At 37.7% G+C, this 26824-nt stretch overlaps 1 protein-coding gene across 1 annotated transcript in view; it reads left to right on the top strand.

Moving 5' to 3' along the window:
- Positions 1-783: 783 nt before the first annotated feature.
- Thoc1 (THO complex 1) overlaps positions 784-26824 on the top strand; it is a 39745-nt gene continuing 13704 nt past the window's right edge. Inside the window, exons 1-11 of the mRNA XM_032886062.1 lie at positions 784-1109; positions 3349-3422; positions 3511-3571; positions 4873-4939; positions 7059-7177; positions 9614-9662; positions 10100-10195; positions 15140-15222; positions 16830-16903; positions 21655-21763; positions 24471-24602. Coding sequence (XP_032741953.1) covers positions 1056-1109; positions 3349-3422; positions 3511-3571; positions 4873-4939; positions 7059-7177; positions 9614-9662; positions 10100-10195; positions 15140-15222; positions 16830-16903; positions 21655-21763; positions 24471-24602 — 918 coding nt within the window. The 5' untranslated portion in view covers positions 784-1055. The remainder of the gene's footprint in view (positions 1110-3348; positions 3423-3510; positions 3572-4872; positions 4940-7058; positions 7178-9613; positions 9663-10099; positions 10196-15139; positions 15223-16829; positions 16904-21654; positions 21764-24470; positions 24603-26824) is intronic.

Genomic DNA, 26824 nt, shown 5'->3' with positions numbered 1-26824 from the left:
ACCTTCAGAGTAAATTACCTGGACAGAAGAACTCAGTGTTCAGTGATAACTCAGACTAAAATAATAATCTTTTTTTTTTCTCTCTACAACTGCTCTGCTGACATTATTTAGAGCCACTAGTAATGCAACACTAGAAAAGACTCTCACTGTATCTCTCCAGTCAGTGTGGGGATAAGATTCATATTCTCATCCACGTCCACTGAATTCAGCTTTCATCCTATGTATAGATTCACAAAGTACTGCTTAGAGGCAAATCCAGCTACTAACTTCATTAGGCTCATGGGGACCCTGGATCATCAGTTGATCCCATTCAGGACGTCTGTGGCCCAAATTCATTTTGAGTTTGAAAAATGAAAAGGAAATGTAAGTAATTGCAAATGAATTGCCCCTCAGTTCTTGCATTAATCAGATGAGACTGATAAGAGATCAAGTCTAACTTTTAATAGCATTAGGCTATTATAGAAAGGATTTACTGGGTTCCTGCAACTTAGACGGATGGGTAGAGCTATACTTGAACATGAAATAATTCAGAGCTCAAGCTGCTACAATCCATATCTCCATCCCATTTAAGATCCTACTCCCCCCGCCCCCTTTAAATTTTCTCAACCCATCTTTCAACTGTTTCATGTGTTGACCCCATTTTTCTCTGAGGCTAAGCATCCTCCAAGCAGTAAGAAAGATGTATCAGTTCAATATTCATCACAGCCCTTGAAGTAATAAGAGTGCTGCCACAGTGCGTCTGCTTCTTCAGGCAAACTGGCTTCTCGCGAGCGCTACCTTCCGGTGCCACACCTGAAACTGCACCAAGCCGTCATTCGTCTGCCGAGAAAACCAGCCTTGTCTGTGCCCAAGGCGGAGCTGACTGCGCGAGACACCCTAGACCGCTCCACTCTAGTGTGGTCCCAGAGCCCGGCCTATGAGCCATGGCTGAGCCAGATTGCACCGGAGAATATCACTGCTGGCCACTCTAGCTGTGTGTGCCGGGCCGTCTCGTTGCTCCCAACCTGACGTCATCACTGTGCGCCGCAGTACGGTGGTGGGCACGCGCAACCAAGATGTCTCCGACGCCGGCGCTTTTCAGTTTGCCCGAGGCGCGGACGCGGTTTACGGTGAGCTTGGGGGCTGACGGCCGTGGTTCTGACCTGGTTCTATTCTTTTCCTTTCTCTCACTGAAAATTTCCAAGAGACCGAAGGATTTTCACAGCTGGGTCTGCTCCTGGCCCTTTCCGAGACTGACATTAAGGGAAAGGCACACTGACTACTCGTCTGTGGGTCCTCTGCCCCTCCGCTGGCGAATCCCTGGTTCTTGCCGTTTTCTTGCGGGCGAGCATGGAAACTTCACCCATAGATTAGCTCAGTCAGCTTCAGCTCATCTAGCTGGGCGGAGCAGGTTTCTCGGGCAGGAGCCCTGAAGTCTGTTTCCGCCCCGCCTCCTACACTACCTGGTGGCTAATCTAGCAGTCAGTTTAGTCCCCCTTCGTCTTGCTCATTTCATCCAGAGATGGATAAGGAGCTCCTAACCGGGAAGAGGCAAACTGATCACCTTGGGAAGGGTTACCAACTCCGAAGAGTTACCAGCTGCTGTTTCGTTTTTGCCTGTTTGGGAAAAGGTTGTTGAGCATTTAAGAGACACTTTATGATGGTTTATGTGTCAGTAACACTAAAAGTTTTTTTTTTGTTTGTTTGTTTTTGTTGTTTTTTTTTTTTTTTTTTTCTAGTGCGTGAGCTAGAAACTAAGACACCTCTAACCCCTCAAAAAACAAAATTAAGTTGACTGACTTTTCTCGTTTTTCTGACTTTAAATCCACGGTCCTTTTTCTGTTGCCCATCACAGCAATATATGTATAAAGAACACTCTTATAAGCTATTGGGCCCATAATCTATACCATTTGTACTAAGATTACATGCACGTTTCGACTTAGATATGTAACTGTGTTTAGGTAATTGTACTGATGCCAGAAGGAAAATTATGTGAGAGAAGAGAGATTCTTCATAATCAGTAGTTGTTTTAACCATTTTCTGCTTTGCAAGGTGTTTGGTTTTGAAAGATTATGCCTTGCTTATGCCATTAGAGATGTTTTCTTCTGTTACAGTAGCCCTGAAAGGAACATCTCCCTCCGACCCTTTTTCTCAGTCCTGGGAGTAGAAGCAAAGAACTCCACTACTGAACTGCAGCACTGTTTAATTAGGGATCATTTAGATTAGTAGTTCTCGGCTTTGCTGTGTGGTATTACCATGTAGAGATCTTGTGAAATGAAGATACTTATTCATTAAGCCAGAGATTCTGGGTGTTTGGAGACAGGGTTTTCTGTGAGGCCTTAGCTGTCCTAGAACTAGAGGTCTACCTGCCTCTGCCACCTGAGTGCTGGGATTAAAGGTGCGTACTACTATTGCCCTGCTTAGATTCTGCATTTTAAATAAGTTCCCATGCAGTGCCACTGATAATAGCAAGGATCTATCTGCAGCGCCATTCATCTTTAACTGGTGAGGGTGGGAAATCAAGAAGAGAATGAACCCCAGGTTATTCAACTTACCCAGTGATGGAGCCAGTAATGGACACTTAACACACATCGAAGCCTTTATGAAGTAATAAGACAGCTTTCCAAATATATGCAATATTTTTGTCCTCTATAAATTATGGTCAGTTTAAGACAATCATTTATTTATTCATCCTTAGATTTCCCTGGTACTGTGTCAGCTGAGCAAAACGGTTGGAAGTAATAGGCCTTGAGCTGAATCTGAAAGAATATATAGATTTTGAATGAACAGATAGAAAAAACAGCGTGAGAATGTGAACATGCTGAAATGAGATTGATAGGAAATGTCTTTAAACACTGCCATGCTTCAGTGTATTTTTAGAGGGTGGGTGTAAGACTGGTAACCATAGAGTAATGTGGGGAATAGGTCTTAAGGGAGCTACAACATTTGAAAACCAAACATGTAATTCATGAACCAAACTGAATTGGTGTTGTTTAGACAGGGTTTTGTTATGTAGCCCAAGCTAGGCTGGGAACTCAGAATTCAGGTTGACCTTAAGCTGATTGTTTCCAGTGCTGGTTGCAGGATGCCCCATTAAACTTAGCAAGATTTTTTTTTTTTTTAAAAGCAGGAAATGTGCATGGATATGATATATAGGAAAGGTGAACCTGTGATGCAAATGTCAAATTAGCTCTTGCCAGTTTCATGTGACAAAGATCAGGATCATTAAGTTGCATTAATAAAAATGACTGGCAGAAAATGTTTCTTAGTTAAAAACATTTTTTAGTTAGAAAGACTTATAATTAATGAACAGTAAATTTTCATAAACGACAAAAGCTTTCTACTTACTTGTCATTTTTATTTTTGTAGAAATCTACCAGAGAAGCCTTGAATAACAAAACTATCAAGCCATTGTTGAATGCCTTCAGTCAGTTACCTGGCAGGTAAAGCGCAATGTTCATAAAAAAGGACTTTATGAATGTTTATAATAGTGAATTGTTTGTGAAATGAAGGTATTTATGTTTTTAATAGTGAAAATGAAAAAAAATGTACCCTTGACCAAGCTTTCAGAGGTGTTCTGGAAGAAGAAATTGTAAGTATTTCCCTCTTCATTTGTTAAAATTTGCTGGCCAGTTAATAAGTCATGTTATTAGAAATTGCTTTATTGTTGGAATGGATGTTTCATGACATGTTTTCTGAGCATGAACACTCTGCCTTTAGAAGCTGTATTGAGTAGGATAGTCCTAATTTAGGCTCTTGATAGCTCAGGTACAGTTTAAGGTTTTGATGATAAGAAAAATTTTGACATTCAGTCTTAAAGAGCAAGAAGTAAAGACTGACTTGGGAAGATGGCTCAGCAAGTCAAGGCACTTGCTACAGAGCTCCATGTCCTGACTTTGATCTCTAGAACCTAGATGTTGGAAGGAGAGAACTCCTGCAAGTTGTCCTCTGACCTCCATACACATACAGAATGCACACAGGTATACAAAATACATTTTTTTAAAAGTAGACTCTCACTTTGTTAGATAAATGATGACACACTGTGTAAAGGCATAAGCAGTCTAGTTCAAGGATGTTAAGCCTAGAGTGAGGATTACATGTCCTCATTTTCTTGTGGGATTTTCCTCAGCTATAAGCATACATAAGTAACTAAGGCTTGTTTAACCTTGCTGATGAAATTTAACCATGAAGAATCTAAATATTGCCTTTAGCAGGGATCCTGAATGAAAGAAAAATTTTTAACATTTATTTTTGATTAAGGAGAAATTGGGGCCCATGGTGATAGATTCTCTTCTGATGGCCATAATATAATAGTATCCCCCCTTTTTCTCAGATAATTTTGGGTCAGACCAATTGATCACTTTTTCAGACTTAAAAAAATCTTTTTTTCATCACTTCTCTGTTATGAGGTGCTGAGAAAGTCCCTTTTCTTTCAGAGCTTCAGTTCTGTTTGTAAGAAGAGCAATAACATTCTGTTGGTGCCGTGTAACAGCACAGAGAGCAGTCAGAGTGCTCACTGTTGCAGTCACCTTCCTGCAGAAGACCCTCAGCTAACGCTCCAGGGTTAACATGGATTCAAGCCAGGCCCTGCTTTTGTCCTGCTGTTGACTTACTCACAGCCTTAGAACTTCTATACCCAATAAGCTTAAAACCTTAGTCATGTAAAAGTTAACATTTCCCGAGCCCACTGGATTTTGACTGACTCACTTCTATAGTGTTCACTTTGCTTGATACACTTCTATAGTGTTCATGGTTTTTCATCTTACAAAATAACTTTGTGTAAGATATTTTAATTCCTGGATGTATTACTGCTTAATTTCATAGAACTTGTCTTTATTGTTAACAATTAGTCCAAATTCTTGCTTCTAAATAAAATTGTTTCTCTGTTGGTAGATAAATCATTCAGCATGTGAGAACGTTTTAGCTATTATTTCTCTTGCCATTGGGGGAGTAACAGAAAGTAAGTATTTTTCTCTTTCTTTTTAAAGTTGTTTTATATCTGACCAGTTTTATTTAAGAATCTCAAGATACCTCTACCTCTGTCTAGTTTTGTTGATTCTTTATGTGTGGTGCTAGAGACCAAGCATTAGCACCTCATGCATGCTGTTCTCCCACTGACCTACATTCACAGCCCCCTGTTCATTGTTTGACTTCTACTTTTGCCAAGAATTTGTTCATACTTATTTCTCATCTCTATCATGTCATGTACATTTGCAATTTCCTTGTATTTCAGGTGTTTTAACCATGTACAAATACTTACTGAGCACTTATTGTATGCATAGTACTACGTTAAGATTTGGAGATTCGGGGCTGGAGAGATGGCTCAGTGGTTAAGAGCACTGACTGCTCTTCCAGAGGTCCTGAGTTCAATTCCCAGCAACCACAAGGTGGCTCACGACCATCTGAAATGAGATTTGATGCTCTCTTCTGGTGTGTCTGAAGGCAGCTACAGTGTACTTACATATAATAAATAAATAAATCTTTAAAAAAAAAAAGATTTAGAGATTCAGTGATGAGTAAATTGTAGAGCCTACCTGTAAGAGTCTAGAGGTTAATGGAGGACAGAAATGTGTGACTATTACTGTGCTATAAGTGCTGTGGTTAAAGTGTGTTGATTATAATGAAGTGAACGTGGCTCTCTAAATTAAAATCTAAAGGAATCAGGAAGAATTTTAAAAAGGAAGATGAATTGGGATCCATAACACCTACCTATAATCTAGCACTTGTCAGGCTGAATCAGGACAATCAGAAATTTGAGACAAAATAAGACAAAATGAAAAAAGGAATATCTGGCCTACAAATAGGAACATAAGGGATTAAGTTTGCCAGAAATAGAGAAGGAGATAGTTATACAAAGACCAAGTTCAGCATAGCTAGAAAATTGTATGAAATGAGAATGGCAAAAAAAAAAAGTGTGGGTTAGTTTAAAGACCAGTGTATCTCATAGGGATAGACACCCTTAGAACAGTAAGTGCATTGGGGTAGATTGCTAGCAGAAAAACTAGTAAGAGGTCTATTAAGAAAAACGGCAGTGGGGTGCTGGGAGATGCTCATGAGCTAAGATTACTTGCTGCTCTTGCAGAGGACCTATGTTCAGTTCCAGCATCTATGACAGGCAGCTCATAACTACCTATACCTCCAGCTCCATAGGATATGAAGTCCTCTTCTGGCCTCTGCACATGTGGGGTGCACATACATATACTCAGGAATATACACATACATATAAAATAAATAAATCTTCTGTAAAAATATATCAGTGCCATACAAGTATAAGATTGGTTTAAGACTTTAAACACAGGACATAGGCACATAGAGCCTGATACATGATAAGATCTTGTTAAATATTTTCAGAAAGTGAAATGAAAAACAGTTCATCAATATTTCTTAACCCTATGGTTCAAATTTCATTTGATTAATTTAAATAATATATGCAAAGATGGCCTTTGAACCTGTTAAGTATCATTTGTATCACATTCTTTTGATGCTTTATATACCTAGAGCACACAAGGTAAAAATGGTTTCCCAGTGTCAAAGTGAGCTGTTTTGTAAATCTAACTTCCTCAATTTTGATTTACTTATTAAACTTTTGTATAAGCTGTTTATTAGTTATTCATTCGTTTATTCAGTAAACAGTTTTCCTCACCTGTTCCTCCATTTATAATATGTGCTTAGTTCATTGACTTACTATATTACTTAAGATTGGTGATGTCTTTACTACAAACTGGGAACTATGCCTAGAACTTTAGAAAAACACGGACTTCTCTATTTAAGCTGCAAATAAAGGCTTAAATACAATTTTCTGCAAGGGAAAGTCTTATTTTTGAAGAGATTATTATTAGTAATACTTTGTTTTGTGTTTCCAGTTTGTCCATAAATAGGTTTAATTCAGCTTGACACATACTTATTGAACTTCTATTCAATGTCAAACAGTTGATGACTGAAACATTCGTTATTGATTTTAGAGGCATATAGTAACTTTCACTTTATTATTACTTTGTAATTTGCCTGTCCTTGGATTCTTTTTCTTGGGTCGGAAGGCAGTGTCACTAGCTCTTCATTGATTTGTACCCCATTTGCAGGTGTCTGTACTGCGTCTACACCATTTGTGCTATTGGGAGATGTCTTGGACTGCCTTCCTTTGGATCAGTGTGACACAATATTCACTTTTGTCGAAAAAAATGTTGCCACTTGGAAGTCAGTAAGTGCCTTGGTTTACTTTCCTGCTAATACTAGCAGTGTAGAGATAGAATTCAGAAGATAATTTTGTTTGTGCTTTATGTGCTGGTAATTCTAATATTGGTGGTTGCCAAAACATTTGTCCCTATGAAAAAATTATATATTATGTTTTCTTGGGAGAACTAAATAAGAATTAGATATAGAGAAAATTTTGAACTACAAAACTTAAAGTAATTTGAAAGTACAACTTTTCAATCAGGCATAGTATTGTAAAGTTATGAGGTATAGGTAGGAAAGCTGTGTTCCAAGCTAGCCTGCTCTACACAGGGAGAACTTGTCTCAAATAAAGAAGGCTGGGGGACAGCTTAACAGTTTAGAGTACTTGTTACTCCTTTGGAGAACCTGGATTTAATTCCCAGCACTCACACATGGTGGCTTACCATCATCCATAACTCCAGTTCAGGGCCATCTGATGCCCTCTTCTAACCTTTGGGCAAACACCATACACACATGTGGTATACATACATACATGCAGAAAAACACTCATAAAATAAATGAATGTAAATTTTTTTTACAATTTTTTTATTGGATATTTTTTATTTACATTTCAAATGTTATCCCCTTTCCTGGTTTCCCGACCATAAACTCCCTAATCCATACCCCCTCCCCCTTCTTCTATGAGGTCATTTCCCCACCCACCCTGGCATTCCCCTACACTGGGGCATCGAGCCTTGGCAGAGCCAAGGGCTTCTCCTCTGCTACATATGCAGCTGGAGCCATGGGTCTGTCCATGTGTACTCTTTGGATGGTGGTTTAGTCCCTGGGAGTTGGCTGGTATTGTTGTTATGGGGTTGCAAACCCCTTCAGCTCCTTCAATCCTTTCTCTAACTCCTCTACTAATGGGACCCCATTCTCAGTTCAATGGTTGGCTGTGAGCATCCGCCTCTGTATTTGTCATGCTCTGACAGAACCTCTCAGGAGACAGCTATATCAGGCTCCTGTCAGCATGCACTTCTTGGCGTCAGCAATATTGTTTGGGTTTGGTGGCTGAATATGGGCTGGATCCCCAGGTGGGACAGTCTCTGAATGGCCTTTCCTTCAGTCTCTGCTCCAAACTTTGTCTCTGTATTTCCTCCTATGAATATTTTTGTTTCCCCTTCTAAGAAGGAATGAAGCATCTGCACTTTGGTTGTCCTTCTTCTTGAGCTTCATGTGATCCGTGGATTATATCTTTGGTAATCTGAGCTTTGAGCTAATAGCCATTAGGTTACCTCATTCAGGATAATATTTTCTAGTTCATCCATTTGCTTATGAATTTCAGGAAGTCATTGTTTTTAATAGCTAAGTAGTACTATATTGTGTAAATGTACCACATTTTCTGTATTCATTCCTCTGTTGAGGGAACATCTGGGTTCTTTCCAGCTTCTGGCTATTATATTTATTTTTATTTTGTGTGCATCAGTGTTTGAAGGTTTCAGATTCCCTGGAGCTGGAGTTGCAGACATTTGTGAGCTGCCATGTGGTTGCTGGGAATTGAACTCAGTACCTGTGGAAGAGTAGCCAGTGCTCTGAACCACTGAACCATCTCTCCAGCCCTCTGGCTATTATAAATAAAGATGCAATGAACATAGTAGAGCATGTGTCTTTGTTGTATATTGGAGCATCTTTTGGGTATATGCCCAGGAGTGGTATAACTGGGTCCTCAGGCAGTACTGTGTCCAACTTTCTGAGGAACCTACAGACTGATTTCCAGAGTGGTTGTACCAGCTTGCAATCCCACCAGTAATGAAGGAGTATGCCTCTTTTTCCACATCCTTGCCAGCATCTGTTGTCCCCTGAGTTTTTGATCTTAGCCATTCTAACAGGAGTGAGGTGGAATCTCAGGGTTGTTTAGATCTGCATTTCCCTGGTGAGTAAAGATGTTGAACATTTCTTTAGGTGCTTTTTAGTCATTCAACATTTCTCAGTTGAGAATTCTTTGTTTAGCTCTGTACCCCATTTTTTTTTTTTTCTTTCTTTTTTTCGGAGCTGGGGACCGAACCCAGGGCCTTGCACTTGCTAGGCAAGCGCTCTACCACTGAGCTAAATCCCCAACCCCTTGTATCCCACTTTTTAATAGGATTATTTGATTCTATGGAGTCTATCTTCTTGAGTTCTTTGTATATATTAGATATTAGCCCTCTATCAGATATAGGATAAGTAAAGATCTTAAAGGTAAAGCAAGCACACACACACACACACACACACACACACACACACACACACAAACACACTTCTAGGTGTTTACTAGTTATTCAACGCATACTGTTATACATATTCAAATGAAAATGCTTTGAAATAAGTTAAAGTAGTGAAATAGACTTATATATTAGTACTCTTTCATAGTTTAATCCCTATGACTTACTGAATGGAGTGGGCAACTTCCAAAGTATAGTAATAATTTTGGTCTTAATTTCAGAATACATTCTATTCTGCTGGCAAAAATTATTTACTGCGTATGTGCAATGGTAAGTAATTCAGTACTAAGTTACTGCTTCTAAAACTGACTGTGACCAGAAGAATAGGTGGACTATGATTTAACAGTGAAGGTATCTTGGTTCTTTTTTTTTTCGGAGCTGGGGACCGAACCCAGGACCTTGCGCTTCCTAGGCAAGCGCTCTACCACTGAGCTAAATCCCCAACCCCCAGTGAAGGTATCTTAAAAGTAGATTAGGGTCTTGGTTTTTAAGTTGTCTTATTTATTAAACTCATCATTCACTTTCACTGACTTGTCCACAGAACTTTGTTTCTAACTTACATTACTTTCTTTGACAATAACTGCTACTTCCATTTTAAGAACCCTTGCTTCAGAAAAATTCTGAACAAATAGTTAAAAATTCAAGTACGATTATAATAAACATAAAATCATCTCTTCTCTTCAACATTCATTTCCGAACATTGTTAGATCTCCTCAGAAGATTGTCTAAATCTCAGAATACAGTTTTCTGTGGAAGAATTCAGCTCTTTTTGGCCAGACTTTTTCCACTATCCGAGAAATCAGGTAAGGTTTTATACATTATATTCTTTTTTAAGGAAATCTCTCCCAGTTTTTATTGGAGTAAAATCTGTCATAATATGAAAACTTAACATAAATTATTGAAAGCTTAGAAAATTGCTTTATTTTCTTGTAAATTCACCAGTTCTAGCTATGATATAATCTGAAATTCAAAGTTTACTAAAAATGTGCTACTGAATCATAGTAATATATGTAGGTATGAACTATTTTGTCTATATTTCATTTCATAATATAAGCCTATTCTGTCTCCATTTCTCCTACAATAATTGCTGTTTAGTTATATTTAACTCCTTTAATTTTAGAATTTTTTAAACAAAAAATTGATATTTCATATCAATGAGCGCTTTACCTGCACATGTATATGCATACCATGTGTATGATGCCCATGGAGCTGGCATTACAGGTGGTTGTAAGCCACCTATGTAGAGGCTTTGTCCTCTGTAAGAGCAGCAAGTGCTCTTGCCCCACTTGAGTTATCTCTCCAGCCCCTATTTCACAATGTTCTATTGTGAAATGTAACTCATTGCAAAGTATGTAACATAAATGAAATGATGAAGCAAATACTTATAGAACCATTGCTTGGCTCCAAAACTGGAGCCTTCCCTGTCTTAGATCTATTCAGATGTACCAGATTTTAATATCTCTTTGATTTGGTTTTTCCCTGCCTTTAATATATTATTGTGATGATTGTATTAAAACATGATGTACATACAATGGTGCATGCCTATAGTAAGCTTATAGAATATGTTAATGGTGGATTTGTGTGCTTTCTTCTTGTCATGCTAGGTCTAGGTTTTCTCTTTCCTAGTCATTTCTGGCTTAGTCTTAATATGTGTATACTACTTCCTTCTGTGGTCATTATCCCTTAGTCTTTTCTTCCTTTTTTCTTTTTTTTAAGATTTATTTATTATATATAAGTACAGTTTAGCTGTCTTCAGACATACCAGAAGAGGGCATCAGATCCCATTACAGATGGTTGTGAGCCACCATGTGGTTGCTGGGAATTGAACTCAGGACCTCTGGAAGAGCAGCCAGTGCTTTTAACCACTGAGCCATCTCTTAGGCCCTCATCTTTTCATTAGTACAGAACTTGTCTTAATAAGATTTCTAATGTTGCAATAAACACTATCATCAACAGTAACTTGGGGAAGAAAGGATTTATTTCAGCTTCCAACTCCCATCACACTCCATCTCTAAGAGAATTTAGGGCAAGAACTCAAGGCAGGAACCTAAAGGCAGGAAGTGACACAAACTGTAGTGCTACCTACTGGCTTGCTCCTTATGGCTTGCTCATTTTGCCTTTTTTCCTCCTTTGAGACAAGATCTCACTATATAGTTCTGTCTGCCCTGGAACTCACTTTGTAGACCAGGCTGGCCATGAACTCACTGCCTCTACCTCCTGAGTGCTAGGATTAAAAGCCACTACTATACCTAATACACCACAATACATCACAATACTACACACAATACATCAGTTTCCTTTTTTACATACTCTGATACTAGAGCAGCACAGCCCGTTGTGGCACATCCCACAATGGGCTGCCCTTCTCTCCCCCTTTAATCACTAATTAAGAAGATGCCATATAGGCTTGCCTACAGGCCAATCTTATAGAGACATTTTCTCAACTGTGACTTCCTCTTCTCAGATGATTTTAACTTATGTCAAGTTGACACACACACCAAACACACAAAGAACTGTTGTCATACATAACATCTTTTTCATGAAATCTTATTTTCTCTTTAATTCTTGTATTAGTTCAGTGGCTTTAAAATGCTAGGTTGATACTAGATAAATTTCATTTCATTTGTAATAATCTTAATCTTCTAGTCTCATTCTTTGTTATTCTTTTTAAACTTTTTTATAACTGTGTGTGTGTGTGTGTGTGTGTGTGGTGTGTGTGTACATGTATATATATGAAGATCAAAGGACAATTTATAGGCATCAGTTCCCTCCTATCATGTCGGTCCTGGGGATTGAATTCATGTTATCAGGCTAAGCCATTTTATGACCCTCGTCCTATGTTCTATAGACTAATCAGATGTCTGACTTTTGAAAGATAATGTTTTTACTGCTTTTAAGCTGTTCTTTGATTTTACTCTGATATGTGTATTGTGGATTGCTTTTTACCTAATATTCTTTGGATTTGTTGACATTTTAAATTTGGATTCATGTCTTTTACCACTTTCTAAAAATTATAGTGATTACATCTTATCATTTTATAAATGCCTTTTTTTTCTATTTTTGCATCTCCAATTATATATGATCTATTCTTTGACTGTTTCTGTAGTACAACCACTTTATGACTAGCTTACAAAATAAATGAGATTCATACTATAGTTATTTTGTTTGGGTTTGACAATTACTGGTGGGAAGGGAGGTTGTGATCCTTAATCTTCTCTTCTAACTGCTGACCTGGCAATCTTACCAGCAGTATATCCCATACTGCTGTTTTTCATGGAGGCATCCTTCTCTCCTCTTGTTCTTCCTCCTCACCCTGGCCTCTCCTCACTCCCCTCTCTTCTCCACCCCAACCAGGTAACTCAAAACCCACCTACCTCTAATCCCGCTAGTAATTGACTGTAGCCAATTTTATATAACCAATTGTTTTAAATCAAGGAACAAGGTTTGCACAACAAAAGCTTATAATCAAGAGAATTCACTAGCAGGCCTAGACATTGGGTATAAAATTTACCATTACAGTACATAGCAACAGATCACACCTCAACAAGTATCCGGTCTTTTATTCTACCTACTTACCTTCCTATCTGAATATTAATATTAATCTGTCTCTCTTCATTACACTCTCAATAATTTGAGAGCTCTCATTTCTGGGAGGTCTTTTCACTTTTTTAGCCTTTTACTCCCTGTTGATACTTTGAACTTTGTTTTCTAGTTTTAAAATACGGTAAACATTTTTTGTTTATATCTGATCATTTCACTGATCATTTCAGTGTCTTTTATTTTTGTAATATCTTTTTTGCCTTTTTTTGTTTTTAACTTAAAATGTCTTATGTTTCTCCTAACTGTCATGTTTTGGTTTTTTTGTTTGTTTGTTTGTTTTTTGAGAAAAATAGTTTTGAGCCCCAAGATGGGGGCATTTCTTTAGAGAGGGTTTTTTATTGCTTGTATATGGTGCCTCTGAGCTCAGGGCCTGTTACTCTCAACATCATCCAGAGAATTCAGCACCAGGTTACAGCTTTTCACTGTTACCTAAAGATGTAGAGTTGAGGATGGCTTAATAAGAGATTTCTCGGGGGCTGGAGAGATGGTTCAGCGGTTAAGAGCACTGACTGCTCTTCCAGAGGTCCTGAGTTCAATTCCCAGCAACCACATGGTGGCTCACAGCCATCTGTAATGCTCTCTTCTGGTGCGACAGTATACTCATATACATGAAATAAATAAACCTTTAAAAAAAAAAAATAAGAGATTTCTCCATTTATTAGATTTTTCTTCTTCTTTTGGTCCAAAAAACTACTAATAGAACAATTGAGTTTCACAGCTGATTCTTTGTGACAGGAATTATAAGGTTAGTAGAGATATCTGAATACTATTAAGTAATATCACTGGTGTCTAACTCTAATACAGTTATTAACACTAAGAAATCCACATTGCTACAGTACTCTTTCCAGAAGCTTGATCACCACTTGCCTTTTTTATTCTAGGATCCACGTTACATTTCATCTTCATGTTACCTAGTCTTTCCAGTCACAGTCCCTTAGTCTTTCTTGTCATTAGTGACTGGACACATAGGAATTGAAGTTAGACTTTTGAAGAACAGAGAGGGAACTTTTGTACCTTCTCAAAGCATCATTTTGAAGTTGACGTTGACATGTCTTATACTGGCAGTGTTAGGATCACTCACTGCTTAGTTAAGATGGTGTCTTCTATTTGTCCCTGTATATTAGGATAGCAGCGTTTCCCTTTGTGATCTGTAATTCTTAAGAGGAGGGGTATTTTAAGACAATACACAGATACTTCTTTTCTCCTTAATCTTTGTCTGCTAATATCCATCAGTGGATCTTGCCTGATATGAATATTATTAGGCCATCGTGGCAATTTTCTTACTTTTTCTATGTTTATTAATGGTGATCCTTCCATAAGGGAAAATTGTCTTCTCACTGGCATATTAGTTTAGTTACCTCTTTCCAAATGAACTGTGGGTATTTATTCCTTGAATTATAATGTCATATTGTCCAGACCTCCCCAGCAACAGTTTCCAGCCCCCATGCCCTGTTAATGAAATGTCCCTAGAGATGGAACAAGGTAAAGGTCACCTATCCTAGAGTCCCCTAATATACTTTAAATCAGTCCTGCGAGCTCATTTGTTGTCTGTCTTGGTAACAGGATACCTCAACATGCTGGACTTCAGTAGAATAAAACACTCTTTTTGTTTACATACGATTTGAGTCCAGTATTTGATTCTTCAGCAAATCGTGGACTTTTACAATATATTAATTTTTTCCTCTCATTGTTCCTGTTTCTGCCACTGGGAGCTCCTTCAGATTTTCTTATATATATATTATTACCCAGGGTCATCTCTGTTTCCTTTCCTAGCCTTAGAGTTGCCCACTTTCCAGAGAGCCTTTTATTTCAGAATGGTAGTTAAAGCCAAGATCTGGGCCCTAAATAAAAGCCAGGGTCTGAACCTAAGATACATTTATTGTGTCTAGACACTCTCAGCAGGCAGAGCAAGGAAAAGCTAAATAATTTGGCCATCTTTATAGTATTTTAATAAATTATATTCTCTCAAACTGAAATAAATGTTTTAGCAAAATTCTAAATACTATATATTCTGTGGATTTGTTTTGAATTTTGTGAATAAAAAGGACTAACTCAGCCTGGTATAGTAGCACATGACTATTTCTAGTACTCAAGAGACTCAGGTAGAAAACTGACAGTGCATTTGCATGAAAATCTCTTTTCCTTAGGTCTTAATTTGCAAAGTCAGTTTAACCTGGAAAACGTCACTGTTTTCAATACAAATGAACAGGAGAGCACCCTGGGTCAAAAGGTAAGTCTCATAAGAAACCTTCTCACAGAGCATTCTTAGAAGTTTTTGTTAAGATAATGGGTATAAATAGGGCCTTTAAATCACCAAAAATTTAAAAACCTTTAACTTCATTTAAAAATTGTTATTAGTTTGTGTGTATGTGAGCATATAGGGAACAGACACATAGAAATCAGAAGACAGCTGTGTGAAATTGGTCCTACCCTTCTTCCTCTGTGTAAATCTCAAGGTTTGGATTTGGGTGACTAAGCTTGCACAGCAAATGAATTTACCTGCTGAGAGATCGCATTTGGTTCTTCATTTTTTTTAACATATTAAAATAATATGTGTTATGTGTAAAAATTTCAAACCATATTTAGAATACAAAGGATATTGACTGTAATCAAAATTAGATCATGTTATTGAGTAGCTTGTCCTCTGTTAAAGTCAATGTTAGAGAAGTTGTGCTCAGCTCTTTCATGGACATAATTATAAGGTAATTATAGAGGGAGGTTGTTTTCCACTTTGAACGTTATTTATGGTTTTTACATGTTTTCTGTAAGTGCGTATTATTTCTATAACCGCTCCTAATATTCACTATCTAATCTTATACGACTTTTTTTGAATACTTATACAAAGTAATGTTATTTTTCCCAAATAAGATGATATACTATATAAAGTTCTTAATTTCATTTTCTTTATTAAACTGATATGTTTCAGTTTAATTACAGATTAGATTCCAGAATGGATGTACAATAATTTCTTGTTAGTACACTTTTAAATCATGTTTCGTGTTGTTTTGTTTTTTAATTTTAAGCCAGGGTCTCATATAGCCCAAGCTGCTCTTGAACTCACTGTATAGCTGGAGATGACCTTGTGTTCTTGATCCTCCTGCCTTCATCTCCCAATGCTGGCTTGTGTTACCCTGCCCAGCTCAGATAGTATGTAGTACAAAAAAATTGTTAACATTAGAGTGAACTGTGTGTATAATTACTAACCCGTACACATATCTCCATAGGATAAGTGAAATTGCTTAGCCAAAATGTACATGCATTTCAGATTTTGTTGTTACTTCTCAGAAAAAGTACATCCATAAGTATTACTTCCCTTACTGATAAGGGAAGACAGCCTGTGCATTTTTCTACAGCCTTAACACCCATGTTAGCGTCTATCTTTTAGTAGTAGTAGTGGTGGTGGTGGGAGGTGGTGGTGGTGGGTGTAGTGGTGGTGGTGGTGGTGGGGGTGGTGGTGGTGGGTGGGGTGGTGGTGGTGGTGGTGGTGGTTGTAGTGGTGGTGGTGGTGGTGGTTGTAGTGGTGGTGGTGGTGGTGGTAGTAGTAGTAGTAGTAGTAGTAGTATACTATTTGTTTCAGTGATGAAAACAATATTTGAAAAATAAGGCATGTTTTGTGCCTTTACACATGGCCATGTTATGTTATTGTCAAACTACTCTTGGTTTCCTCTCATCTAAAATGCCCATTGCCTTAAAGATTATAGGTCTGAACAATTACTGTAACTAGGCTTCCCTAATAATAGTTGTGTAGCAATATAGAAATTCCTTAATCATATAACACGTCATATTTGGCTCAATGACTACTTGATGACAGAATGGGTTTTGTTTTGTTTTATTCAGCATACTGAGGATAGAGAGGAAGGGATGGATGTAGAAGAAGGTGAAATGGGAGATGATGAAGCCCCCACGACTTGGTGAGTTTTTAGAGCTTTGATTTCCTGATTTACATAGATAACCCTTTAATGACATATCACATACTGGAATGAAGATACAGACAAGGAGGGGAAGTAATGCTTATAGGTTTTTATTATATATATCCCTTCATGTGTGCTAAGTAAAATAATAAATCCTGAATCACTAGTAGGCTGTTATCAGTTGCCTTCTAAATTATGGACAAATACTTAAAACTGTTTGAGCAGCCCATCTTACACATACCCTAACCATGGCAACCTTAGCCCCTCGTTTTTTTCCTTCCATTAAACTATGGGCCTGGTACTCATGGTAAGTGTACTGACTTAATGACATGTAAAGAATTAGAATCCTCCGTTTCTCTTTTTCTTACTCTTTGAGTTCTGAGCCTTTGTTGCATAGTGCTAGTTTAGAAGCTGTGATGAGAATGGGGGCCAGAAGACCAGAGTCTTCCTGAGCTGTTATAGTACTCGTCCATGTCTGAAACAATAGGCAATACTGTCAGTTGTAAATAAAAGAATTTCTATAATTGCTGTCCAGAAGTTCAAAAAGGAATTCCTCTGCCTGCATAGGGAAAGGTATTTCTGATATCCCAGATTTCAAATTCATTCATATATTCACATAAGAAACATTTAGAAGTATTGATTCTAGGCTTGCTTGCTAGTCATATTGCCTTAAACAAGTGGTTTCCTACAGCTGAGTTGCACTTTTAAAATGTAGCCATGCCACCTACTCACTGTGGTTGTTGAAAGGATTCAGAAAGATGATGATAAAAAGTAGTCTACTTAGGTACTTAGTACTTTTCATGGTAGTTGCTAATGAAACACCGGAAAACGTAAAGCACACAGAAAAGTATCTCTTCATTTTCTAGCATTTTTCTAACCAGTATTCATTATTCTAGTTGTGGTTACTCTCTTTATAGACACCGATCTATCATGGATAAAATGAACCTTTAGGTCTGCCTGTGCAACACTGGGCAAAAGAAGTAGGCACTAAGATAATGAGTTATCTGAAAGTGTAAATAGATCTCAGAAATACTCGGCTAGCTAGTTACTGCTTAGCCTAGTAGAGTACATTCAGGTCTGTTGTTGTGAGATCATAAACTAGTCCAAAGGGCTGGTGAAGATGGCCCATGAGTAAAGGTGCCTGCTCCCCTCTCTGACAACCTGACTTTGATCTCTAGGACACACATGGTGGGGAGAACTAACTTCCACAAGTCCAAGGACCCCTCCGCTCATCCTATAGCACACATATGTACATATACAATCAATCAATCAATCGATAGAAAAATAAGCTCAACCATGGGGATATTGTTTAAATAGGATCAGGCACTCAGCTATCCTTGTCTATTGTAAACAATTTTATGAATGGAGGAAGAAAGTGTATGGAGAATTATAATTCTTCATGAGTACCTGAGTTATCAGTTAGCCTTAAGAAGTGAATTTAGCTTCTGGAGAGATAGTTCAGCTATTGAGAATACTTGTTCTTATAGAGGACCCAGATTTGGTTCCCAGCACCCACATGGTGGCTTACAACTATATAATAGTCCAGTTCTAGGGGAAACTGATGCCCTCTTCTGATCTCATAATGCATATACATCCTTACATGTAAAACTGTTGTACTATTATTTTAACAAACCTAAAATAAAAGAGCTGACTTCATGGCTGGACTTGGTGGCACTTTAATCCTAGCCTTTGGGAGCTAAAGCAAGTAGATCTCTATGCCTTTAAGGCCAGCTCAGTCTACATAGCAAGTATCAGGCCAGCTAGGGCTGAACAGTGAGACCCTCCCTCAAAAAGTAAAAATAATAACCACTACCACCACCAAAAAAAAAATAGATTACAAAGCATAACATTATTCATAAATTTATAATATGGAGTCTATTTTAGATTTGATTCAAATAATAAATAAATGTTTTGTTCTTTTTTTGTTTTTCCTCGAACTCGTAGCTACAGACAGGTGTGAGCCACCATGTGGGTGCTGGGAATTGAACCCGGGTCCTCTGGAAGAGCAGCCAATCCTCTTAAGCTCTGAGCCATCTCTCCAGCCCCTGAATAAATATTTTTATACTAAAATTCATGTATAAGATTCTGTAAGATGGTTCAGTGAACCAGGAATGTTAATGTAAACCTGTAATCCCAGTACCTGAGAGGATAAGACTGCCCTGAATTTGCAGGCACCTTGGGTAATATAGTAAGATTCTGTCTCAAAATAATGACGCCAAAAATGTTTAACACTTTTTTTTTTTTTTTTTTTTTTTTTTTTTTTTTGTCTTTTTTGGAGCTGAGGACCAAAACCAGGACTTTGCACTTGCTAGGCAAGCGTTCTACCACGGAGCTAAATCCCCAACCAACCCTTTTTTTTTTTAAATTGTTTTTTAAAACATTTAGTTTAAGATACTTAGGTAACAGTCTATTGTTTTGTTGTTCATATTATGATGAATATTCCTTTGTTGACCATACTGTTCTTAAAATTCTAAGCTCAAGAGACCTTCCTGCCTCATATCGAAATGTCTGGGTTTGACTGCATCTTACTTCAGAGTTAGACAGTAACTCTTACCTCTAATTTGTTATTACAAATGTAATAAGTTGGGCCTGCTGGTACAGGCCTATAATCCTATTCTCATCCTGCTGGGGAGGCTGAGGTAGGAAGGTTCAAGGTTCAGAGTATGCCAGATCCTCTTTAAACAATTTCCCTATGGATAAGTTTATGTACTTTTACATTTGTGGATTTATTTGTTTAGTGTGTATGTACATGCATGTGCCAGAACACAAAAGCAAAGGTCAGAGGACACCTGGTAGCAGTCAGTTCTCTTTTTCCATTATGTGGATGGAAAGATTGCAAAAACCTGCCTTTTGAAAAAAAAGAAAGGAAAAAAAAAAAAAAAAGCTGGGGGTAGTAGTGGTACATGCCTTTAATCCTAGCAGAGGAAGGCAAGACAAGTGGATCTCTGTGAGTTCAAGGCCCCAGGGTTGCAAAGAGAAACGCTGTCTCAAAAAACAACAGAACATAACAAAAAGCAAATGCGGCAAAGGATGAAGCTCAGTACCTGAGTACTTGCCTGTCACATTGTGGACATCCTGTTCCATAACATTGTGCACACAAGAGTGTGCAAGTATGCGTGCATGTGCGTTATATACCTTGTGTGGGTAAATAGGAAATCTGTAAGTTTTTAAAGAATAGTACAAGTCGACAGTAAATTGGTATTAAAGAGTTGGAGGTAGCTCAGTGAAGTTCTTACCTGGCAAACACAAACCCTAGATTGAACCCTCAACACCAAAAGACCAACTCATTTAGCCATAAAAAAAATATATCAAGCAAAGGGGACTATAACCATCAAGTGGGAGATATTTTAATGCCTCAACTATAAAAGTTTCTTAGTATATTGATACTGCTTGAAAATTTACTATAGAATGGGGATATATCTCAATGGCAAAGTATTTGCTGAGTTCAATTCCCCCCCAGTACCACAGAAGATATGTGAAACTGATACCCCACCACCAAGCCAGTTAAAGAAGGTTGGAAATGACGATTGGCAACTTGCAATAAAATTCTTCTTCAGAGGGTAAGGGAATACACTTAGGGGATGAAATTGTGGGGAACTAAGTTTGAATCCTCAGAACCCATGTAGAACCAGGCACTATAGCATGCATCTGTACTCCCAGAGCTCCTACAAAAGAATATCTGAAAGCTTACAGATCAGCTAACCTACTGTACACTGCAGCAAACAACAGAGTCTCTGCCTTGAAGAAGGTAGAAAGCAAAGGCCTACACCCAATGTGTTGTCTTCCAATGTCCACACATGTACCTGCACTCACACACATAGACAGCATATATCAGAAACCCACATACACATGCACACACAAATAAAGATAGCTAAAAACAAAAGATCCTTTTTAAAAAGGGATTTGTTTTGGTTTTTTTTTTATATGTATGTGCATCTGTGTGTAGATATGTGCACAAGTGCAGGTGCCTCAGGAGGCTAGAGAGTTGTCTACTTACAACTGAAGTTTCATGCAGTTTTGAGCTGCCATATGTGCCTAATGTAGCTGTCTAGCTGAGCTCCAGTCCTCTGCAAGACACTCAGGGCTGTTAACTGCTGAACCATCTCTCCGGGCCTTAAATAAACAAGATTCTTATTGGTGTCAAACATTAAATTATATGTAGATCATCTAGTTCCTGAGACAAAGATGAACATATGAATGGTTGCATGATTCTCTCTGCTAGCAATAACCTTTCATTCTTCTTAGGAAGAATCCCCTGGTCCCACATAGTATCGTAGCCAAATTGGAAATTGAATTAGTAATGCAATAATGAAGTTACTGGAGAAAGATAGTACTTACTCATGGGGTGGCCTAGGAACTCATTTCTCCCTTGTTTTTCAGCATGTTTGTCCTTTTCCCTAAAGTGCAAGAACACAGATGTTAAAACATGGCCCACATATTACACATATGACTTCTTCCAACTAATTTCAGATTAGTGAAAGATCACTAGTGTGAAAGATCAAAAGTCATTAATCTTTCATTCTAAAGAGCCATGTCAAAATTCAGAGGCTCTACCAGTATATAGAGGGTCAATTGAGGTTTTCTAATCCTTTCAGACTGTTTCTAAAAGTTTATATCATTTTTTTTTAATATATACTTTCCAGGGGATAGAAACTTTTTATGAGCTTCTGAAAAAGTTTTGTGGCCCAGGGAAAAAGACTTATATGACTATCAAATAATTTAAGTGATTTAATACATTATTTATTTTATAGTTCTATTCCAATTGATTACAACCTGTACAGAAAATTCTGGTCACTTCAGGATTACTTCAGGAACCCAGTACAATGCTATGAGAAGATTTCTTGGAAAACTTTTCTCAAGGTGAGTCACAGACCTCTGAACTGATACTTCACAGATACTGGCAGAGGTAGACTTTATCTTGTTCAAATATTTTTCACTATAAAACTCCCTCTGATAGTTTGATACCTATTATAATATACAGAAACTAAATTGTGAATTGATTCTTTTTTTCTTTTTTCTTTCTTAAAGATTTATTTATTTTATATATAAGCACTCTGTAGCTGTTTTCAGATACAAAAGAGGGCATCAGATCTCATTACAGATGGTTGTGAGCCACCATGTGGTTGCTGGGATTTGAACTCAGGACCTCTGGAAGAGCAGTCAGTACTCTTAACCACTGAGCCATCTCTCCAGCCCGTGAATTGATTCTTAACCACTGATTTTTGTGGTATAAACGTTAGTAATTAAAACCTCAAGGGTTTATTTTTCATAATAATTGCTGTCAACATAAAGTGATGAATTTATTTTTCAGGATGTCTTCTCTATTGGAAGTGTTTTTGAAGAACGCACACCAAAATTTATTGAGAGGCAGGGAGCAAAGCCCACGGAAGGGAGGGAGCTTGAAAGAGGTCGCCCTGCTCAGTTGTTGTTTTACTCTAGTCGTCCTATTAAAACAGAGCTCATAAAGCTGTAGCCCCACACCAAGTCAGTCTGCTTTATAAAGAGGCTGTTGGACTACAGCCATGAAGGTTCATTTATCTGTGGTTTTCCTACAATGTTGTGGCAGTTGAGTATTTGGAACAGAGAACATTCGTGCCACAAAGCCCAAAATACTTGCTGTATTCACCTTTAGAAAACATTAGCCAACCCTGTCTTAGAAGAATCCCCATATATGTCTTGTAGACATGGAAGATTGAGATTCAAATAAAAAACATAGATAGTTTTTAAAGCAACATAAGTGTTCTGTGTTAATTTATATGCATCTTAGAGGAATGGCACCTTCCAAATTGAGATTAAAATAGTGAGATAAGGGAGTTTCTTCTCAGTTGAATTACCATCTTATTGATTTGTTAGTCTTTGCACATAAAATGGCTTTGAGGTTTCCATAGCTGGTTAAACAATCGATTTTACTGCTAAGTTTTTTAAAGTTCTTTAACAGTTTTAACACATGAATTTTAGGCATTTTTACCCTGTTCCTTTCCATTACCACCACTCCCAAACCTTCCTTCCCCGCAAGTTCTCTTCTTTCTTTCATGTCTTCTCTCTGCATCTGACCCAGCTAAGTTTAATTAGATTTGCTTGCATGCATGTGAAGGAGTTACTTACCTGAATATAGCAGTGAATCAGTGGCTATACCCAGAAGGAAATGATCTGCTCTCAATATCCATTAGCTGCTGGCAGACCTGCAGGGTGAAGGGGACTTAGGGGTTCTTCCCCAGTTCATGATCCGAGGTGCTGACAGGCTCAGTGTCATGCAGTTCCTGAGCAGGTAACCACAGCTGTAGTGAGGTCTTGAGTACAATAGCTATGTCCTATCCAGAAGGTAGCTTTTTGCTGCCTTTCTCACCTAGTCCTCTGACCTTTACATCTTTCAGCCCCTACTTCTACCATGGTCTCTGCACTTGGTGGTAATGACATATATGTTCTCCTTAGGGCTTGAGCCTCTCACATTTTGGCCACTTCAGGGATTCTGTATCAACTATTCCCTGTTGCAGTAAGAGTCTTCTCTGATGAAATCCAAGCACATCACTAGTTTGTTCATATAAACACGAGCCTTTAGAATGCAATGACAACTGGAGAGTTGGCTCAGTGGTTAAGGGCCCTGACTGCTCTTCCAGAAGACCCAAGTTCAAAATCCCAGCACCAACATGACAGCTCATACTTGTCTGTAACTCCAAGATCTGATATCCTCACACAGACATGTAGGCAAAATACCAATGTACATTTAAAAAAAAAAAAAAAAAAGAACACAGCATACAGTGACATCATCAGCACTTAGCAAAACAATTCACTGGTAAATTTTTATATACAACAACTCTTCATATCAGTAGGTTCTATGGCGTAAGTCATCCATAGATTTAAAATATTTGGAAAATTTGTGCCTATACTGACTACATGCAGACTGATTTCTTTTAAAAGTATTTTCATAGCATTTACATTGCATTAGATTCTACCGTGGTATGAGATGATTTAGTGAATTATACAGGAGGGTATGTATAGATACTATGCCATAAATGAGACATTTCAGTAGCTTAAGATTTTTTATCCCAGAGACAGTGGATACCCAGGGGAGATGATTGTGCTATCAAAGCATATCTTTTTCTGTTTGCTGCAAAAGTCTTTATTTCCTAAAGATAGATAGATTGATTGATTGATTGATTGATTGATTGATTGATTGATTGATTTAATGTGAGTACAGTGTTGCTCTCAGACACACCAGATCCCATTACAGATGGTTGTGAGCCACCATGTGGTTGCTGGGAGTTGAACTCAGGACCTCTGGAAGAGCAGCCAGTGCTCTTAACTGCTGAGCCATCTCTCCAGCCCTGCTACAAAAATCTTATAATTCTTGAGGAATAGTGTTTATTCCTGCTTTTAAATATTATGAAGTCTCATTCAAATGTGCTTTTACATCCCGTCCCCATGTTGCTGTTAGAATTTTTTATGCCTTTTTGAAAATATGCCTTACATTATACATGTTGACTGGGAATAAATTCTAAAGTATTCGATAGAGAAAATCACTGAATGAATTTTTTGTAAGTGTCAAAGGATACTTTTTTCTTTACAGTATTCTGAAGAAGTTTTAGCTGTCTTTAAAAGTTATAAATTAGATGATACTCAAGCCTCCAGGAAGAAGATGGAAGAACTGAAAACAGGAGGGGAGCACGTGTACTTCGCAAAGTTCTTAACAAGTGAGAAGGTATGCGTCCTCTTCCCCACTGAGTAACATGCAGAGTCTGTTTGTGCTCAGTAGCATTGCTTTTTGCTTCTGGTTATAGCCAAAATTAGTTTTAGTTTGAGATTTCTACTTCTTACTTGAATAAGACCAATTTAGTAACGAAGTTGTTCTCCATTAAGTCACTTTAGAAGACTTACTTTAGAACCAAAGTACCTAATTACTTTGAAGTGTATATATTTTAAATTTTAAGTTAGGATTTAATTTGTATTTATAAAAATATTTTGCAATTCATTTATTATATAGTTAAAATAAGGGGCTTTAAAGTTCCCTGTTAATTTTATATGCATTTCAGTGAGTTTTGTTCAAAGTGGCACATTGAGTTTATGTTTTGACTTACTCCTTTTGTGGCAGACATATAGGAATGGCAAGTAAGGTATAAAAAGAGAACACAAAAAAGAAAGCCGTGCTTCCAGAAATAAGTATCTCCATAGATTAGAAAGAGCATATTATGCCCAGTGGTAGTGGCACATGCCTTTAATTCCACCCAGCATTTGAGAGACAGAAACAGGAAGTTTCTTTTCTTAGTTCAAGACCAACCTGCTCTACAGAATTGAGTTCCAGCACAGCCAGGGATACACAGAAAAATCCTGTCGCAGAAACAAAATAAAAATACTAAATAAATAAATTAATAATAAGGAAATAGCAAGTCATGAGCTTGAAACTGAAGCCAAGGCCCACTGGACTGTATCCAAAGCAGGTGGTGGCCACAGTGTTTGACTGCAAGGAACAGAGGCCAAGTGTGCTCCAACAGGACCAGGAAACTGGGACTGTTGTAGAATTTTACCTGTATTGCCAATATCTGCCAAGAGCAAGCCCAGGAATAACAAAGCTCTAGGTTTGTCTCTGTCTGCTTACTCTATGACTGCATACATAATGACACCTGTGATCTCATAAAGCAGCCACCCCCCAGAAGTCAGAATACTTCTCCACACTTGGGCTCTTGGCCCCATATAAATGCAAAAACTACTTGATAAAGATGAGTGTACACAATGAGAAAAAGAAAGTGAAATAAGTAAGTACCTCAAGAAAAGCTTCCCATTCAAACACTCTGAGTAATTAAAACTCCACAGTTTAGGGAACTCTAGTTAAAGATCACCATCGAGAGAGAGAGAGAGAGAGAGAGAGAGAGAGAGAGAAAATAAAGAGAAGACCAACCAACCAAAAACCCAATTATGGGACTTGAGAGATGGCTAAGAAAGAAAACTGACTGCTCCAGAAGACCTGAGTTCAGTTCCCAGCAACTACATGGTGGTTCACAACCATCCTGTAATGGGATCTGATTCCTTCTTCTGATGTGTCTGAAGACAGCTACAGTGCACTCACATAAAATTAAAAAAAAAAAAACTATATACACATATAATATCCAACCTAATCAAACATATATTCACACACATGCCCCATATATACATATGTGTGTATTATATTCAGGTAATTGATGAGATAATATCCATCAAAAAACACAAGAAATTGGAAAACAAAAATAGGTATAAAGCCAGTAGAACTTTTTGAAAAAGACAAAGTTACTCGAACATCAAAGAATTGTCAGGAAAAAGTATAAAGTTTTAAAATTATGTGAACTGCTACTTTCATAATTATGATGAACTCTGTAAGGGCTGGATTAGGGATAAAAGGTTAGAAAGCTTGTGGAAGACTGAACAACAGACGCACTAGACAGATAGAGTACATCTGGAGACTGCACAAAGCAGGGGTAGTGCACTCTTTATGTTAAGATCACAAGGGAAGTCTTATCAAATTTCAAAGATTACATACTGTACCAAACATAGTGTCTGGCTACAGTATAATTAAATTAAAATTACGAGGATCGTTTAAAAAGAGGCATATTTGGTAGCATATCTGCATCCCTAGAAGTTAAATGATTGCAGAGTGGGCCTGGTTGTATGCCGTCTAGGATTTTATTAGTTTTGTTTGCACTCGCACTTGCACTCGCTCTAGGTGGTCCAATGTGCTCAGAAGACAGAGGCAGGCCAATCTCTGAGTTTGAGGCCAGCCTGGTCTATCAGAGCAAGTTCCTTGATAGCCAGGGCTATATCGCAAGACCTTGTCTAAGAAAAAAGAAAAGCCCAAGATAAATTATTTTGACAAAAGTATGAGAAAATACTGAATCAACCACCTTAAATAACTTTTTAAGTGTTAAAGTTAAAAACTTTTATTACTAATTATAC

Source organism: Rattus rattus, chromosome 15, assembly GCF_011064425.1.
Source record: "Rattus rattus isolate New Zealand chromosome 15, Rrattus_CSIRO_v1, whole genome shotgun sequence".
In the NCBI taxonomy this organism is placed as follows: Eukaryota; Metazoa; Chordata; class Mammalia; order Rodentia; family Muridae; genus Rattus; species Rattus rattus.
Note: the sequence above shows the minus strand (reverse complement) of the source record. Positions and strands in the feature narration are given on the sequence as shown.